Raw genomic sequence first — 18,959 nt, forward strand, 5'->3', positions numbered from 1 at the left:
TTGGGTCCTGATTGGTTCCCCTAAATTTTAGCCTGCCAGCTAAAATTATTTTAGCTATTTAAATGACTAGTGGAACTAAATTATTTTAGCTATTTTTTAAGTTAATGTGTTTAAAAAATTAGCTATTAAAGTGAATTTAGTTGACTAAAACTTGACAAGAGGAACCAGATATGGCCTTGGCCTCTGCTTTCTTCAATTAAAACATAATCAACATAGCACGGAGCATGTATTTCTCCAATTCCCACATATAAACTCGTATGATCCCGTAACTATACATCCCAACTCAGCTCACATATTATAATAAACGTTTTGGAAAAAAATACTCACACACAGGCCTTGTTTGATTCCTCTTTACTAAATTTTAGTCAACTAAAATTATTTTTGTTACTCTGTAATTAGTGAGACTAAACTATTTTATCTCCTTTTAGTCAATGTGTTTGGAAGTTTAACTACTAAAGTGACTAAAGTTCAGTTAGCTAAAATTTAGTTAGAGGACCAAACAGACCCATAATAAATAAATTGTCCTTCCCTATAAGATCCTTCTATTTTAGGATAATTTATCGATGCAATTATAAAAACTAAATTGAAACACATACTTATAAAGTGTTTAACAAATAGTAAAATGCTTCTATAAAAAAAGAGTAAAATGCTGAACTATAGATATACTTTGTATCAAAAATTCAGATGTAAGTTCAATCTTAAAAGAATTTACACAGAAATAACATACAGTATTTTTATGTTCATGTGCGACAAAATTCAAGTGATTTGTGTCTCTTACAATATATACGCACATGTGTTTTCTATTTTTATATGTTTTTTAAAATGGTTTTTGCATCTAAAAAAGAATCGAAGTTTCATATAACTATCCAACTTTCGCTCAAGCTTGGCAACCGCCTCTAGGTGTTGTTGCAAAAGTCTAATGTGATGTTTCATGCCGTTGGGAAGAAATGGCCAAACCCAATATTCATGTGCGACAAATTCAAGTGATACGTGTCTCTTACAATATATATGCACATGCTTTTTTCTATTTTTATATGTTTTTTTAAAATGGTTTTTGCATCTCAAAAAGAGTCGAAGTTCCATATAACTATCCAAATGGCCAAACCCGTTCATTTCCCCTCTTCATACCCAAAAATATTTTGTCTACCCGCGCCCCCCCCCCCCCCCCCCCCCCCCACAGTATCCACACCCGGCCTTTGGACGGTAACAAGATGGATGGTAACAAGTTGGTTGTTTTTTTAGAAGTCACCGTGCGTGGATGCTAGACGGAAAAAGCTCACATTACCTTCTTAATTTTTAATTTTTACGAAAGTCTATTTTTTCTATTTATACTAGGTAAACTACCTCCTTAAACTTTTAAAACCATTCAGTTTACTTGATTGGTTATAGGCGGTTTTAAAGACGATTTTATCTTCTTCTTTTTTATTTATTTTGACTTTTTTTTGAAAAATTCATAGTAAATCAAAGAAAATCATAGAATGAAAATTCTATTTTTGTTAGACTCCACATAAGTAGATCTACACAACAAACATATAATATGGTATGCTTTAATATATTTATTTACTATAACTTTAGATATATATTTTTTATAATTAATTTATGGTTATAACTTCTATTGTCCAATTATAGTGAAATTTTTATGCTGTGTTAATTATTATATGCTTGAATTGTAGTAAAAATTTCATAGTCATTAGATCATGTATAACTTAGTTATAGATTTATCTATATGAATATTTTACTACGGTTCAAGCATATAATAGTTAGCCCGACATTAAAATTTTACCGCAATTAGAACATAGAAACTGTATCTATAAATTAACTACATAAGAACATAGATCTAAAGTTACAATTTTTTTTCTAAAGTATACTATATTATATGTTCAAAATGTAGATCTACTTATGTGGAATCTAATTAAATTTGATTTTATAATTTATGGTTTTTATGTGATTTATTAGGATTTTTGAAAGATTTAGCCGAAATAAATAAAAAAGAAAAGATAAAACCGGTTTTGAAAACTGCTTATAACCGGTTTGGGAGGTAAAACAAATGATTTTGAAAGTTTAGGGAGATAGTTTATCCTGTTTTAAAATTTAGTGAAGAAAAACAGGCTTTCGGGAACTAATATGGACTCTTTCGATGCTAGATAGGCAGGTCTTGTTTAGTTCCAAAATATTTTGTAAAATGGACACGTAGCTTTTTCGTTTGCATTTGATAAATATTGTCCAATCATGGACTAACTAGGCTCAAAAGATTTGTCTCGTCAATTCCGATCAAACTGTGCAATTAGTTTTTATTTTTGTCTATATTTAGTACTTAAAGATTCGATGTGACGGGGCTGAAAAATTTTGCAAAATTTTTTGGAACTAAACAAGGTCTGAGAAGAAGTTACTGGGCTCTGTCGGCCCAACAATAGACGCAGCGGACCGCTAAATCACATCACTCCTCGCTCTCGCTCCGCACCCCACGGCCGCACGCGGCACACGCCCCCCCGCTCGCCTTTTCCCTGCCGCCGGCGCCGCTCCTTTCGATTTTCGAACCCTAACCAGTTTCAAATCCGACCTCCAACCCAGCCTCCAAAGTCACTAGATCCGCGGCGACCATGCGGCGCGGCGGCGGCCACCGGTTCCCCAAACCCTCCCTGGCGCCCTCCACCGCGGCCGAGGCCACCCCAGCGCTGGACGCCAGCGTCATCCGCAACCTCGACTCCGCCTTCTCCCGCCGCGACTCCGACGCCGCCAGCCTCTGCAGCAGCCGCCCCGCTTCCGCCGCCGGTGCGGGCGTCGGCGCCGCCCCCAACTTCTCCGACCGCCCCACGCAGGCCGCCGCGCTCCGCGTCGTGAACAGATTCCTCGCCCCCGACGTCGCGCTCCGGGGGCCTCTGCCCGCCGCGCGCGACATCCAGGCGGCGCTCCGCCTCCTCGTCGACCGTCTCCACTTGCCCCGCAACGACGCCACGTTCGAGGATGACCTCATCCAGGACCTTCGTATTCTCGGCTGCCCCTACAAGGTCAATCGCTCCGCACTCAAGGCCCCCGGCACCCCGCACTCGTGGCCGGTGGTGCTCTCCGTACTCCACTGGCTCACCACCCTCTGCTACGCCCAAGGAGACGACCTGGATGCCCCATTCAACGATCTCTTGCTCTACACCACCCAGAGCTACTCCCACTTCATGTCGGGGAACGACGACGCCGTTGCGGCCCTTGACGAGGAGTACACCTCCAAAGCCCGGATGACTGGTGAGGCGTCCGTTGAAACAGTTCGTGCCCTGGAGAAAGAGGCCGAGGAACTGGAGACCGAGGTGAATAAGCTCATCTCCGGTCCCTCGCGGCGGGGAGCACTGGAAACAGAGAAGGAAGCCTTCACTGCTGATGTTTGCAAGTTTGATGCTGTGGTGAATACTTGGAAAAGGAAGATCAACGAAAAGGAACAGGCGTTGGGGAATTTGGAGAAAGAGTTGGAGGCCAAAGTGTTGGACACCCAGCGCTCTGCTGCTGAAGTTCAGGATCTATTGAAACAAGTGGATGCTCAGCCAGTGGATGTGAGGGGTATGGATAGAATGCGTAGGGAGATGCAGGCAATTGAAAATGATATTGCCAACGCTGAGAAGGGGAAAGCAGCACTGGAGGATAAGGTCTGGGAAGTTGAAGCTAAGCTGGTTACCAAGCTTGACGAGCTTGAGACGCTTGCTGAGCAGTGCAACCAGGCCCTCAAAAAGTACGAACGTGCTGCAGCATCTCCTATACTTTCTTAGTTTTACTTCTCACCATTCTAATAGAAATTTTCTGTAACTACACCTAGGAACCAATGCTAACCATACCATTCTTGTTTACCTATTGATTGTCGATTCCTTTTTTTTTTGATAAAAAATAAACCTTTTCTGTTCTGATATAATCGTTCATTTGAATATTTTTATAGTCAAGTGCCGTGCTCTAGATTCTTGTTAAAATTTATTAGCTCAAAACTCTTTGTATTTTGGGAGAATCATTTTGCTCTGTATAGATCTTTAGGCCTTATATAGTTGTGGTTCTAGAAATTTGTTAATTTTCTTAACTGTTTTTTGTTTCAGATATGTTTTGTTTTGGTGCTATTTGTGCTCATCACAGTTTACATTGTTACTCTTGTTGTTGGCATGCCCCTTTATTTGTGCTCATTGTAGTTCTGTATGACATATAAATCAGTGTAGGTTATGAATATGAAATTTCATGAGTGGTTTTATTACACATTTGAATGCTTGATTTACAGTGCTACTAAAATATCTAATGCATGAAAGATTAATCAGATTGGCCTTATGACTTTGGTGTTGATCTATTTTGATGTTTTTCCTGACCACAATGAATGGTATATAAATCAGAGAACCACAAAGAACTTAAAATCAAAACCATTGTAAAGAAAGTAACTGCACAGTATGAAAAGTAATTTATGTACAAAGTTTTTTATGTTATTATATTTTCTTAAAAAGCTTTAATGCCTGGTAATTAAGACCTAAAAAATTTGAATAATGTGGACTGGACAGGGACATTAGTATAGGATAATTTTGCTAGACAAACAAATTGAACTTGCTGGAATATGTGCCAAACAGTGAATCCTGTAACTTTTCACACTCAAAGTTATACGATTGTGAAGTCCAACGATTAGTATCCAATAAGTTTTTGGGAAAAAAACATTTCACTAAGCTTTTGGGGCCTTTGAATAGCCAGCTGACATCATGTTCTGTTTGTTGTTGTGTTTACTAAACTAAATGGCAAACAAATGTTGTGGTTCTGTTATTTATATTTGGTCTTCTAGCTCCTTTTGTTAGTTCCCTTTGCATTATGTGCTCATTTTTACACTTCTGGGCCATTTTCCAGGTTGAAACCTACTGTTCCTTTTCAGTACATGATAAATTCAAAAGGATCTTCTCCTGCTGAGATGCTAGGTAGTGGTTACAAAACAGTACTAAAACCTGCACTTGTGGCTCGTGCTGAGGAGAACAAAAGGATCTGTCTCTCAAATCTTGAAAGCCTAAATGATCTAAAGAAGCAGCTGCAAGGAAATGTTAAGGTTCTAGAGGAGGAAAGGAATAATATTTCCAGCTTCCAGGCAAAAAATGACGAAGTCAGTCTATCTATTATTTTGTCCCTCTTTTATTTGTTATGCTTATTCTGAAATTACTTCGCACTATTGGCTAAGTGATAGAACCCATCACATTTTTGGAAAGAGCTGCGCTACAATTTTCTGTATATGTTTAATGGTACCAACCAGACTATTAAAAACATCATCAGGGAATTGCTACAGTTCCTTTTTTTTAAAAAAAAGAGTTACTTCAGCTACACATTTTAGGTGGCCAATGTTTTCTAGTGATGTTGTGATGATATTTCAATAAGACAATTAATCAGATGTTTGATGTAGTTTCTAGAGTCAGTTGGTTCAACTTTATAAAGCTTTACTGCTGGTCCTTTTAGTAATTTATTAGCTGGATTAACCAGTAATCAAGCCTTGTTGAGCTGATATTTACTAAAATCCGGAAGAGTAGTGCTTTGTATAAATGGGCTGTGTACTGGGCATATTCACACATCAAATTTGTGGTGAAAAGGCCCCAAGTATTCAAATTCGTCTAATTATGATTAATTGGCGTCGTTATTGGAAATTGCAGTTTGGAATTTATGTTATGGATTATACTTTGATGTGTTGTGATTTCATGCTTTTCTAATGCTATGCCTTTTGATTGGAGAAGCAAGAGTGGGCATAATGCCAACATCTATTTGCTAAGAATTAGGCAGATGTCCTACCCTCCTTTTATCTCATTTTATATTTACGCATGAAACTTATGGTGAAGTTAGCACGAAGAATGCCTTTGATTAATGAAAATTCATTTGTGCTGTTAATAAATTGGATTTTGGATTTATGTCATTGATTATACTGGTATGTTGTGATTAGACTTGAGAGCTACTAAATCGAACTTCTCTAACTTTGACAAAGTTTATAGAAAAATGCATCAACATCTGCAATATCAGATTTGTTTCATTAGATTTTCCATGAAATGTCTTTGTGTCTTTATTTGAATTCTTAGATGTTAACATATTTTTCTAAAGACTCGTTCATAGTTGGAGAAGTTTGATATAAGACAATGCCGAAGTGAACTGTAAGTTGGAATGGAGGGAGTAAGTGGATGCCCTCCAACCTTCATCTGAATTTACTAACTTAGGACTTATATGTATATGGAGTTGATGAGTATCTTGAAGACAATATCAAATTTAGAGCTGCAAGAAAACAATGAATATGCCGATCAGTCAAGTGTTGGAAGAGTTGTCAAATATTTGAAATTGGATTCCCCCTCCCCGACTATGTAGGAGCATTTAATTGATTTTGTTATTGCGGTTTGCATCTTTTTTGGGTGTTCATGAATTTCTTATCCACTCTCTTTTCATGGTGATTCTAGAGTCTAAACAATTATCGATATGCACAAGTGCTTGGCCTGGCTTTTACCATACAGCTTAAGTTTATCTTGATTGTTACAGAATAATTATTGCAAAATAATAAAGTCAAACCTCTTGTATCAATGTCTAGATGGTTGCTCGTTTGAATTCACTGGATCTTGAAATTATAAATGATGACTCGAGATTCACATCTGAAGCTAGACAAATGAGAGATGAGTTGGAGAAAAAGAAGAATAGTTTGATTTCTCTTGAAAAGGAGGCAGATGATTTTTTTAAGGTACTTCTGACCTTTTATTTTGTTAATACTTAAAATAAATTCCTTTATTAGTTTAGCACATTGGACTAAGACAATTCAAACGAAAATTGATTTGACAGATATCGGAGAAGAGGCTCCAAGATGCAAAACTTAAAGCTGAAGAAGATACTGAGGTGGCTGCTAAGGATCTGCTGGAGCTTCTTGATTCCATGGCTGAATATAAAGAGTCAATGGAAACAACAATTGCTCAGAGGAGGAAGGATCTCTATGAAACTGCTGATTATATAGCAGGCCTGTTCGCTGGAACTTCTCAGTAGCAAAAAACAGCCATTGTGCAGTGCTAGCAGAGAGAGCACAGCTGCTGTTGCTGCAAATAAGCTCCGGTACTTGCTAGCGTCTTTACCCAAGTGCTCAAAGGAAAGTAGAAAAGTACTTGATTAGCGTTCTCTTTCTACAGTACGTGGTATTAGTATCTTGGTCATAGCTACTGTAAGAGGTGGAAGAGATTATAGCAACATGTATTCCTCGACCAGGGCTCAAAATTTAGGCAATTTTTTGTGACTTTCAGTAATTTCATGGGTATTATTGTAATGCATACACTTTATTATAAATATATAACTCTAGACCCATATTTTATGTTGTTTTATGTTGCATATTGTATACTTCCTCCATACCTCGTTTATGACAAGGTTTGAGTCAACTATTGGGAATATAAAGCATGAATAACTTTTAAGTTGTTGAGTTTGAAAATATGAAAACCATATGAATAGATTTATCTTGAAAAATACTTTCATAAAAATATACATATATCACTTTTTGATAAATATTTTTATAAAAACAAAGAGTCAAAGTTAAGTTTTGGAGATTGTGTCATTATCCTAAATGACTTTCTTTATGGGTATGGAGGAAGTATAACTCTAGCCTAGACGTGTAATAAAAAATCATGCTAATATTTTATATAGATCTAAATACATAACTCTATACTCATTTTTTATTAGGCCTTATATGAAGGTCAAAGATCACTTTCTGAATCTTTCTAGTGTTAATCTTCACAGTGGCACCCAATTCAGGTCATTCGTGAGAATAAAAACTTTACTCTCAAACAACACCACCTTATTATACTAAGTTACAAGAAAAAAACACATTTCATTTGCTCATGTCCTCAACCATACACCTTTTAATATAACTTTTTAAAGAATGTTAGTGGGCACATATTTACTTAAATGGAATGAATTGTTTAGAAAGGTTGTAATGGTGCACCACGATGACCAAAAAGATTCCATGAAATGGTCTTTTACTAATCAAGGGATCTTCGGTTCTTCACAGTACACTTCATATATGAACATTTAGTAAAAGGAAATGATATTTTCTTTCAATAAGTCTCTTTCTAGATGTTAAATTACCTCTTAAAATCAAAATCTTTTTTGAGGTTTTTTCTTTTATGGAGCTATTTTAACAAAAGATGATCTCATAAAGAAAAATCAAAACCGAGTTGACAAGTATTATTTTTGCAATAACAAAACCATCCAACACCTATTTTTTTAAACTTATCTTACAAGATTTATTTAGAGAGTCCTTCAAACCGCATTTGGTTCGTTGCCACCAAGTAATATGACAAGTTGGTCTAGGATTTTGGCTTACGATTTCAAATTAGAGCGAGTGGTAGTGCAATTTTTATGGGCTATGTGGTTTAGTAAAAATGATGAAGGCAATTGTCATGTGACGGTTCATGCGGTCGCAAAGCGCACAACCCCTCTTGCCGCCGTTGCTGCCTCGCACCACAACCCACAACCGTCGGTGATACACCGCTTTGCTGCCCCACCTCACCGTTCGCCTCCACCCTCGGCTAATCCGCCAGCTCCATCGACCAGTTGCTCGCGAGCCTCCCTTGCCCTTGCTTTGCCCCAACCACCGCTTCCACCACCCCGACCGGTGGTGCTCCACCTCCTCTCCGCCATGCTAACCCACCGCCAGACCAGCAAGATAAATGATGTGGTATGTGAAAAAAAAGTAGATCAATCGTATTTGTAGTCATGTACCGGTCACCATCCTCCAAAAGCAATATATGGTAGGCCAAGTTTGAGGTCGGTATGTCATGTGTCGAGACAGTGATAAAACTGAGATCTTCGCCTACCGTTGATAGTGCCATCTAATAGTTTTTTTCTCCAATATGCAAAAAGTTTGCATATTATTGTAATTAAGAAGAGTTTAGACCGTACACACGACACACTTCTAATAAGGGCTAAAGCGCCATAGGAGGTCATACAATCGTGACCAGATCTTCCTAGCATACTGCTTCACACTTCGATATTACATAAGTAATTAAACAACCGACATAAGAGCAGCACCGTAACCTACAGTACTGGGCATCCTCGCTGCTGGGCGCGCGACCCTGCTCCGTCATGTGAAAAGAGTCTTCTACCAGTCCTAGCATTGGTCACCGGGAACAGCTCGTCCAGAGCTTTAACCTCACTCGACGTCAAGTTTCCTGCGAATAAGTCGTCGTATATTCGCTTGTACACGGATGAAATGCGAGGTGCCGCAGTGCAAAATCCACTCTCTGTGAGAGGAGAATGTGCATCAACGGCTGAACATCAGCGTCTGAGCCACAATCCGTCTGCTCCTCTTAGGCAGGGAATGCCTTGTGATTGGCATCTCCTGCCGTGGTGGACTGCCGATCTAATAGTTTTTTAAAAAACGATTAGATTGTCCATCCACCTTGTTTGTTTGGTTTATATTAGCCATGGTAGAAAGTCCTGTTGTCAGATTTGACAAGCGCCGAATTGTTTTTCGAGTCTTGCTCTAAAGAGCCGAAGGTTAGAACTAATAATTGTGCATTAAGTCACGCATAGATAGGAATAAACTGCTTTTTTCCCTCACAAAAAGAAATGCTATATATAGAAGTTGATCAAGAATCGAGCAGTAAAGATCAGGAAGCTAATTGAATTTGTGGACATCATCATCATCAGAACACGCAGTTTGTATGTGGCGACCGGCTTGCTCTACCTATGTCGCAGGGAATCAAGTCCGATTCGTACTTGAAAATTTCTTGTATGCATACGTGCTTCACTTGGACTTCAGCCATCTTTCCCTTCCGAAAATCATACCTGCGATCCATGTCAAACACATTATTGGATTATTAATGCAGATTCAATAACTAATGTAGTAGGAGCACTACGCATGCAATGCAAGAGGATGATTGGAATTGGACGAACGAATGCACAAATTAAGTCGATCGTCATGCAGATCCAGCAGCTACTAGTTGATTGATTACCACATGACTCTGCAGAAGCTGTGCAAGAAGGCGACATCGGAGGAGTGGAGGTCGCGGAGGATCACCGACGGCCCTTCCTTGGCGTGGAGGCTCTTCAAGCTCACCGTCATCTTCTTCCTCCACCTCCCTTCCCCATAGTTGGCCATCTCCCACACCTCCAGCACCTCCTCGTCCACAGCGGCGCCGTCCGTGACCACCAGCAGGCACAGCCTCCCTTCCACGGCGGCGATCTGCTTGCGCGCCCACGGGTCGTCCATCTCGTCCACCTCCCTCGGCAGCTCGATGACCCGCCATGACTCGGCCTTGAGGTCGAACGCGAACACGTCCTGCGCGCCCGTGAGGCGTTCGGGCCAGCGGAGCCAGTGCATGGCGCCGTGCGCGCGCACGGCGGGCGCCGCGGGCCGGAAGAGCGAGTCCGGGCACAGCGGCACGTCCGGGGCGCGCCGCCACGCGAACCGCCGCGAGTCGAACACCTCGCAGCGCAGCCGGTCCCGCAGCGCCGGGACCGAGAACCGGACGACCTTGAACTCCACCGCCGCGGTGGTGGAGGCGGCGGAAGGCCGGGCGACCATGGCGACCGCCGCCGTGCAGAACCGCATCCGCGGGCTCGGCAGCGCACGCCACTGCCGCGTGGCGGGTTTGCACACGTAGTAGCAGGGCGGCCGCGCCGTGTCGGCGTCCACGCAGCGGCAGCACGCGAGGCCCCGGTGCGCGGACACGGCCTCCACGCGGACGTGCGCGGACGGCAGGAAGTCGAGCGAGATCGCCGGAGAGCCGGCGTGCATGGAGACGAAGTCGGCGTGGTAGCGGTTGTGGGTCATGCTCTGGACGAGGTAGCCCGACACGGCGGCGGCGCGGCGGCAGTGGAGCGGCGCGAACGCCGGCTCGTAGGTGAGCCTGCGCCACCGCGTGGACACCATGCGGCACGCGGGGAGGTCGTCGAGGGGCACGCGCGTGAGGAGCTCGAACACCTGGTCCTCTGGTAGGCCGCCGCCATTCTCCTCCTCGTCGCTGTGGCTCCGCTCCTCCTCCTCCTCCTCCGGCGGCGACGCCATTTTCGCTCGCGCTCTAGCTGTTGTATTGACTAGGAGTAAGAGGTAGTAACAAAAAACGACCACCTATCTAGCTATACTATATATAGGAAATCTGCCGAGGAAGCTATAGACAGGAACGACCGAACGATGTGGATCACAGCAACAACGAACTACTCGTCGCTAACCTCGGTCGTCGTATGTGCTATATATATATATATATGGTGAGAAGAGAAAGATCATCCATGGTGGAACGTCCGTCATTCACCGAGTCGGGCTGGAAAACCTAGGCGAGACCGACCTGGACGACAGCCCATCCATTAATGCGAATTACACGTTTTTACACAACCACGCCGCCGGCCGACGAAGTTGCCATATTTAACATCGTGCACGTTTATACTGCAATGTTGACATCTTGTGTTTGTTTCCGTAGCAGCCAAGCATAGACGAGATCGGGTGTTTGTTTCATTCCATGCAAGGAAAAGCCATCTATCGCTGGATTGCACAACGGCTAGCTGCTATACGTGTACAGAGTACCTGCTTATTGTCGCCTGACTGCAAGAGCACAAAGCTATACTGGAGTATGTGCTAGGACTAGGAGTAGCTGGGCCAATGCAATTCGCAGTCGCAGCTCACAAGTTACAGCTAGGAGAAGTGGAGTACTATGCAAGAAAGCTTCAGTTTGGAAAACTCGCGGCCAAGAAACTACTCCTCTGGAAGACAGTCAATTCTTCAGGTTCCGACTGCATGCAGGTTCGTTCCCAATGCAAGATCGAGAAGGGATTCATGTTGCTTTGACATTCTAGCAGGGCTGATCGGCGCAGCATTGCAACTTGCAAGCGGGATGGGCGGCATGCCGCATGCATGCTTGATTCCAATTATATTATTTCTTCAATACCATCTCATTCTCATATTTGATTATTCAGACATACAGATCGAGAGTTCACTCTTTTTTTTAAAAAAAAGGGGCAGCAAAGAAGTTTTCCATGAGTTGAGTTTTGTTATATCATATTAAAGGGAGGAGGAGAAAAAAAAGAAAACAATACATAGCGCAATATATAGAAGATCGAAATAACAAATTGCTAGACTGCAAGAACATCTCCGGGAGCTCTTTTAAAACAACTCTCTAATTTTTCTTTTTAGAAAAAGGGGGAAAATAGCCCGCCAAAATAATTTTGTATCTGAACTATGTAAAGATAAGCACTTGGTAGATCATCTTCTCAACTCACAAATAGTACAACCATGCTGCTATGTTTGTTTGACTGATAAGTTATGGCTGAAAGTACTGTTTGTTGATTTTTTGTGAGAAAAAAACATTGTTGAATAGATGACAGATTCAACAGATAAGCTCAAGCGAACAAAGACGAATCTTTTAAGCCTAATTAGTCAATGATTGGACAATAATTACCAAACACAAACCAAAGTGCTACAGTACCCAAAATCCAAAAAAAATGCCAACTGAACAAAACCTAATTAAAGTTTAGTTGTGTTCAGTTGTATTAACCAAGCTAGCAAAAGCCAGCAAAAATTTAGCAGAGTTAGTTGGCTAATGAAGTTTTGTTTTGAAATTTTAGCTAGCTAAATTTTAGTTTAGTGGATCTAAACAATACCTTATAGTTCTAGTGCGGCTTTCATCCTCCTAGCCGTTTTTCGAGTTTTGGCAAGCAAATAATCATCGGAAAGGATTCAGGAAAAGCAAAAAGTATACTTCACTATTTATTTTATTCACTTTGCACAATTGTTGGTTTAACATGTAATTTTATTCACTTTGCACAATTATTGGTTTAACATGTAATTTTGAAGGAGTTTCCAAAGATGATCTAGTGGAGTGTGTATATTCATCAGTTGCCATAGAACTAATTAACACCCCGCTAGTACTATTTGTACATGAGAGCTCATCAAAGAGTAGGTTCCAATCTAAAACGTCCAGTTTCCGTAGCAACCAAAGTTTAGTTGCGTCGTAATTCTTGGGGGTTGTGCACACACGGTCGCTCCTACTGCTACGTGCATGCCATTGCCGCAGGGCTAGCAGCTTGACTCCTTTGACAGAAGTGAGAACTCTAGCACAGAGACTCAGTACAAATACAATAATAAGTTTATAACTAAGCTAGTCAGCATTTTTGCTGATGTGAAGGAGAGAAAAAAGGAGAGAGATGAGAGCTTGGCTTTTATTTAGCACTAAGCTGAATACAGAAGCATAGACATCTGTGGGCCCAAACAATAGTGTATGTGAGGAGGAGCAAGAAAGAAAAAAAAAGACATGATACCATATAATAATAAAAAATTCTCTGTAGTTAAATATGAGATAACTATTATATGACTTGGCTATTATAACTTATTTTATAGCTAATCATTTGACTTTATTATTGACCTTGCTCTGGCATAGAAGAAGTATGGCTTGCTGCCCGGCCAGAGACTATATAGTCAATTAGGCCCTGTCTAGTTTCCCACCCAAAATTTTTTCATCCATCCCATCGAATCTTTAGACATATGCATGGAACATTAAATGTACATAAAAAAATAAACTAATTACACAGTTTGGTTGAAAATCGCGAGACGAATCTTTTAAACCTAGTTACTCCATGATTAGCTTTAAGTGCTACAGTAACCCACATGTGCTAATGATAGATTAATTATACTTAATAGATTTGTCTTGCAGTTTCCTGACGAGCTATGTAATTTGTTTTTTTATTAGTTTCTAAAAACCCCTCCTGACATCCTTTCAACATATCCGATGTGATATCAAAAAATTTTCATCCGAACTTAGTTGAGTTCCCGAGAGAAGGGACCTCCTGTCCATTGCATGCAACAAGAGGCAGATTCAGAACCAGAAATGTTGTTACAGGTTTCTATTTTTTTATGGTCACCGGGGTGCGGGGAGAGGATCCCCACCTGATTTTTTGTACCGATTGAATGGTGTCGATGGCATTGAGTTACAAGTTTTTTTTTCACCAAGAGTTACAAAAAAATTTACACCATTTCAAGTGATAAATTTCTTACATATATTGCATCTCTAAAGACACCTAACCATACATCTTAAGGTTCCTGTCCTTTCTAGGTAGCCTAAGGTTCCATTTTTTTGACGAAATCTGGAGAGGCCGAAGCCTCTACAGCGACTTTATTAAAAATTTAAAAAAAGAGGATTTTTACAAGAGAAGCATCGGGGGCGGGGAGAGGAACAAGAGAAAGAAGAGCTGAACTAGATAAACTAAGAAGCAAGGCTCGCGGCTCAGAACTAGATAAATTAAGAAACAAGGCTCTCAGCCCAAAGAACTAGCTGATCATGAGAGCTAGACTTGACCCTGTGTTGTAAAAGACCCACTTCTTTTATCAGAGTTCTTCGACAGTTTGGATTAAAATTTGAATGCCCTTAAAAATCAGATCATTTCTTGCAGATCAGATAGTCCAAGCCAGCAAGATGATGGCTTGTTAATGACAAGTAATGGCTTATTTTGGTTCTTTCGAATGTTTTATTTATTTATGATATGTTAAGTTTTTTTGAGATCTTCCAGATACTGGTAGTATAATATAAGCTATAATAGGCAAAGGCAAGGAAGATGATGCAACGTGGACATGCAGCTTTCTAGGCTTCCTCATACTAGCAAGGAAACCCTACGTTCGGCGGCCGCACTGTGGCTGATGCGGAGGCACGAGGCAGGGTGGGCAGCTGTATTGGGCTCGATTAGTGCGGGGATGCCCATTCTTTGTCCAAAGGCATCACTACTAATCGCCTTTCTATCTTTAACTTTTCTTTTTAATAAAAAATCATTAATTTTTCTTTTGTCCTTTTTTGTTTCATATATATTCTCTCCATTTTTATAAATTATAATATAGTGCATTACGACTCCCAAATTTGTGCTGATATGTAAGGCATTCTGTGCAGTGTTCATGTTCAGATTTGGTAAATTTGTAAATAGGGAAACTATAAGGCCATGTTTGGTTCCCTTGCTAAATTTTAGCTAGCTAAACTTTAGTCATTTTAGTAGCTAAAGTTTCAAACACATTGACTAAAATGAGCTAAAATAGTTTAATTCCATTAGTCACCCAAGAGTAGCTAAAATAATTTTAGCTAGCTAAAATTTAGCAAGGGAAATCAAATATGCCCTAATTGTAATATATTGGACTGGCGGACTTTTCCTCTGGATCAGACCTGTCGCTAACTTGCTTATCATTCAAAATGCAAAACTAGTCATGCAACATTAGAGGAGAATGCAAAGTGACAACACAATCATGATAGTGTAGAGTTCTAACTTGAATCACACTACTCTGTCGACTTCTGCAGATCAAATGGTTACAGTATCCAATCAAAATATTTTTTTTGCGCCTTACTGAATTACTGAAAATAGAAAAAGGGACATATGACAACAGGGCAACCTGAACCGCATCACTCTGTGCACCTCCGCACATCAAGCATGCCGAATCTGCCAACCATATCAGCGGACAGTACTTTTAGCTAAACGAACAAATGGTTACAAAACGCTGTTATATAGCTGAAAAGTTGTGTTGATAAGTTCAAGGGGCTTTAAATTTTTGTATATGCCTTACGGAACAAATAGAAAAAGGGACCCGATGACAACAGAGCATCAGATCGCATATTCTTCTGATTCCAATGGGGCGCCGGATCGATCAGCAAGCGGCGTCGATCACGCCCCGAAAGAAAAACAGTTGATGCACACAGAAAAGTATAACGCAAAGAGCAATGTTTGTGAAAGGCAATGAACGAGCTTATGCAATGCATTCATGGAATTCCGATTGCCAACTTGTAACACATCATTCCTTTTCTAGCGCCTATCCACAAACAAAAAGCCTACAGAATATTCTCAACCCATTGCTGATCACTACTACTGCTCTAATCCTCTTCCGGTCTGAACCTATGGATCAAGAACCGTGCAACTTGCCGAATCATAGCAAGCTGACCATAGGATGACCCGGTGCAAGTTGTGCAACAAGCAAGGTCACTGCGATTGCCAAGGCAGACCGCAGCACAATGGACGCCGACCACCATGACGTTATTGTCTGAGCACTGGCATCACTTGCCTTCAAGGATGCAAGCCACACTGAATCTTCCAGTTGCTCGTGGCTTGGCCTCCGCGACGAATGTTTGGATTTGTCGCTGCAAAAATGTCAAAAGAAATATCGATCAAGTCTGCACAGCATATATAGTTCGTCAACAAGAGCATGAACTTGTTAACTAAGCAACAGATGTGACACCCTCGATCGATCTGATGTGTTCTTGCAGTTCCAACTCGGCAGCTGTGACTTTCTAGTCACACAGCACACAAGGTGGCAAGGAGGTGCCGAGTGGGGACAGAACCAAAAGATGGGAAAGATAAGAGTACAAATCAAAGCTTGTTTGCTTTGCTCCAAGCCTAAGAATTCCGAATCAGGACTTCATCCTTCTCACGTAATCTAAGTCAAACAAGCATTGCAGCTCCAAATTGCAACTGAAACTGAAGGAGCTAGTTGAAGAAATGGATGATCTAATTTTGAGCAAGAAGAGGTAAAAAGAAGAACCTAACCTGGTCGGAGTTGATTTGGGGCAGAAGGTGATGGTGTAATCGGTGTGGTTGCAGGTGAAGGTGGATGTGGCGTCGTCGTAGGCGTAGCTGTAGGATTTGGGGCACGCCGACTTGAAGAGCTGCGAGTACTGCGACGGGTGGCAGGTGTTGGGGTTGCCATAGGCGCCGTTGCAGCAGTACTCGGGGCTTCCGAACGCCTCGCACGCGCTACGACAGGCGCGGCCGTCGTCGGCGCGGAGCTCATCCGGGCAGCGCTCGTTGAGGTCGACGAGGCACCCCGTGTCGGGGCAGTCGGGCGCGGCGGCCTGCACGAGCATGGGCAGGTTGTACCCATCGACGAGGCTGACGTCGTAGAAGTCCTTGCCCCCCGCGCCGTCGAGCGTGAACTCGGCGAGCGTGGCGGGCGGCGACGCCCCGGCGCCCCGGCACTCGACCTCGCCGGACCCGCAGTCGCCCGTGGCGCACGAGCCCTTCCCGGAGCCGTCGAAGGCGCACCCGGACCGGCCCCAGAAGCGGCCCGACCACCCCTGCGGCGCGTACAGCGACCGCGACTGCCCTGGAGACAGCGCGAACCCGGTCGTCTCCAGCGGCGGCGTCCCCGAGCCCGACAGCAGGCCCGGCCACACCGTGTCGCCGCAGCGGTTGGTGAAGGTGAACGTGATGCCGCACACCGACCCTGCGCCGACACGACACCGGAACGAACCCGACGCGGTTCAGTCACACTTTGCTTTGCTCCCCACCCCCACGAATCCGACCAATCAATCCAAAGGCGGGATCGATGGGTACTAGCAGGAAGAACAGAACACTAGGCGCGCGCTGCCGGGAAATGAATCGGAGCCGCCACGTAGTACGTACCTTGGAAGAAGGAGAGGATGAGGACGGCGATCGAGGCCGGCGAGCCCGGCAGGCGCGCCCGAGACGCCATTGAAACGACCCAGCACGCTGTCGGGAGGGAAGCTCGATTTGTGAGGCTGGATGGACGATTCGTGCCAGCTAGAGGGAGAGGGAGGAGCCGGGGCGTGTGCGGCGGGGTGATAAGGAGGAGGCGGCGGCGGCGGTTTGGGGGGAGTGGAGGTGGAGGTGGAGGTGGAAGTGGGGGCGACAGGGCCGGCCCGTATCCCCACCTCGCCTCGCCTCGGGCTCGCTTGCGGAGCGGGGGGGACGGGGGATGCGCCGATGTGGGGGGGGGGGGGGGGAGGTGGGGCTGCGGGAGCCGGGAGGCGTGCCGTGCGTGGCTTGCCGGTTTTATAACCGCCGGGGACGGACGGGGGAGGACCGGCCCCGGCACCGGCGCAGCAAACCAGTCAATTCAAACTGGAGATCGAGTGTGCTCCGGGACGCTCTCTCGTCACTCGTCTCGTCTCATGTGTCAAGCTACTCCGAGCAATCAGCGATTTGGAAGGGTCCTATTCAACGGGACAAAACAGATCTCGCATGGCTCGCCGTCCTTTTTCATTCATTCATTCATTCATGAGTCGTGGCTCATGCAGTCAGGTTTGAGAATTTTTTTTTTGGCAAATTAAAAATTGCAGAGGAGAGAAATACAGCACGGTGCACGGTAGCTAGAGATTCCGGGAGCACGAGCGTGACATGGGAACAGGCGGGACCAGTGGATGCCTGATGATTTGCCTTGGCTTTGCGGCTTGTATACACGAAGGAAAGGCCTCCGCTGCGAGTCCGCGACGCATATGGAGAAGCTGGCGGGTCCGTCCTCTCCGAAACGTGCAAGTGGGGCGTGCGGCGCGGCCCTCGCTTCGCTTGCCACCGCTACAGCGAGAAAATGCAGGGAATCCACGTGCGGTCCGCGTAGGTCTTGAGGCCGATTCTTCGCACGTAAGCAAACCCAAAGGATGGATCGTCAATCGTGTCTAGGACGGGACCGCGGCGCTTGCACGCTGATTTATTATAATAAAAAAAACATCAGTAAATGACTGATAAATTAAATAAGTATATAAATTGGAGCTAACCGGAGGACAAATAGTAAATACCACGAGCAGCAGCAGGAGCCGCCGCCACCTCACTGCTCTTCCTAAATCCTCACGGTGGCCAGATCGGCCTGACTGCCTGCCCGCCCCCTTTGCCCCCGTCCTCCCGTTCCCTTTCTTCTGAATGAAAAGGGAGGAAAAAACGCGTAGAAAAGAAAAGAAAAAAAAAAGGCAAAGAAAAGCATCGCTGCTGGCCTGCTGCCTGTCTCCTGGCCTCAGCATGCGTCGTCCTCCACTCCACACTCCACCACTGCCGATGACGACGCGACGTGCGGCGCCGATCGGTGGCGGCGGCTGCCGGACTGGACCTGGCTGGACTCGTGCCGACCCGGCCGGCGAAGCCGCGCGCGGGGGGCGGCGGCGGCGGCGCACGCACCCGGGGGTGACCTGCTGGTGCTGCTTTTCAGCCGATGTGGCGTGAATCCGAGCGATCAACGTTGGCGCATGGTTTCTCTCTCTCGTCTGGTAGTGAGATCG

At 43.8% G+C, this 18,959-nt stretch overlaps 3 protein-coding genes across 3 annotated transcripts; 1 reads left to right on the top strand and 2 right to left on the bottom strand.

Moving 5' to 3' along the window:
• LOC8058036 (kinetochore protein NDC80 homolog) lies at positions 2,456-7,319 on the top strand. The gene is made up of 4 exons (XM_002444577.2): positions 2,456-3,715; positions 4,849-5,095; positions 6,548-6,694; positions 6,793-7,319. Exons 1-4 carry the CDS (start codon positions 2,601-2,603, stop codon positions 6,988-6,990), a joined length of 1,707 nt encoding a protein of 568 aa, XP_002444622.1. The 5' UTR covers positions 2,456-2,600; the 3' UTR covers positions 6,991-7,319.
• On the bottom strand, positions 9,491-11,136 carry LOC8057848 (F-box protein At5g49610). Its single transcript, XM_002445692.2, has 2 exons — positions 9,948-11,136; positions 9,491-9,780 (listed from the first exon to the last, which is right to left on the bottom strand). The coding sequence occupies exons 1-2, from the start codon at positions 11,000-11,002 to the stop codon at positions 9,639-9,641; spliced, it is 1,197 nt and encodes a 398-aa protein (XP_002445737.2). The 5' UTR covers positions 11,003-11,136; the 3' UTR covers positions 9,491-9,638.
• Positions 15,664-17,690, bottom strand: LOC8058037 (thaumatin-like protein 1). Its single transcript, XM_002445693.2, has 3 exons — positions 17,353-17,690; positions 16,498-17,173; positions 15,664-16,091 (listed from the first exon to the last, which is right to left on the bottom strand). The coding sequence occupies exons 1-3, from the start codon at positions 17,420-17,422 to the stop codon at positions 15,881-15,883; spliced, it is 957 nt and encodes a 318-aa protein (XP_002445738.1). The 5' UTR covers positions 17,423-17,690; the 3' UTR covers positions 15,664-15,880.

This window comes from Sorghum bicolor, chromosome 7, assembly GCF_000003195.3.
Source record: "Sorghum bicolor cultivar BTx623 chromosome 7, Sorghum_bicolor_NCBIv3, whole genome shotgun sequence".
Lineage (NCBI taxonomy): Eukaryota > Viridiplantae > Streptophyta > Magnoliopsida > Poales > Poaceae > Sorghum > Sorghum bicolor.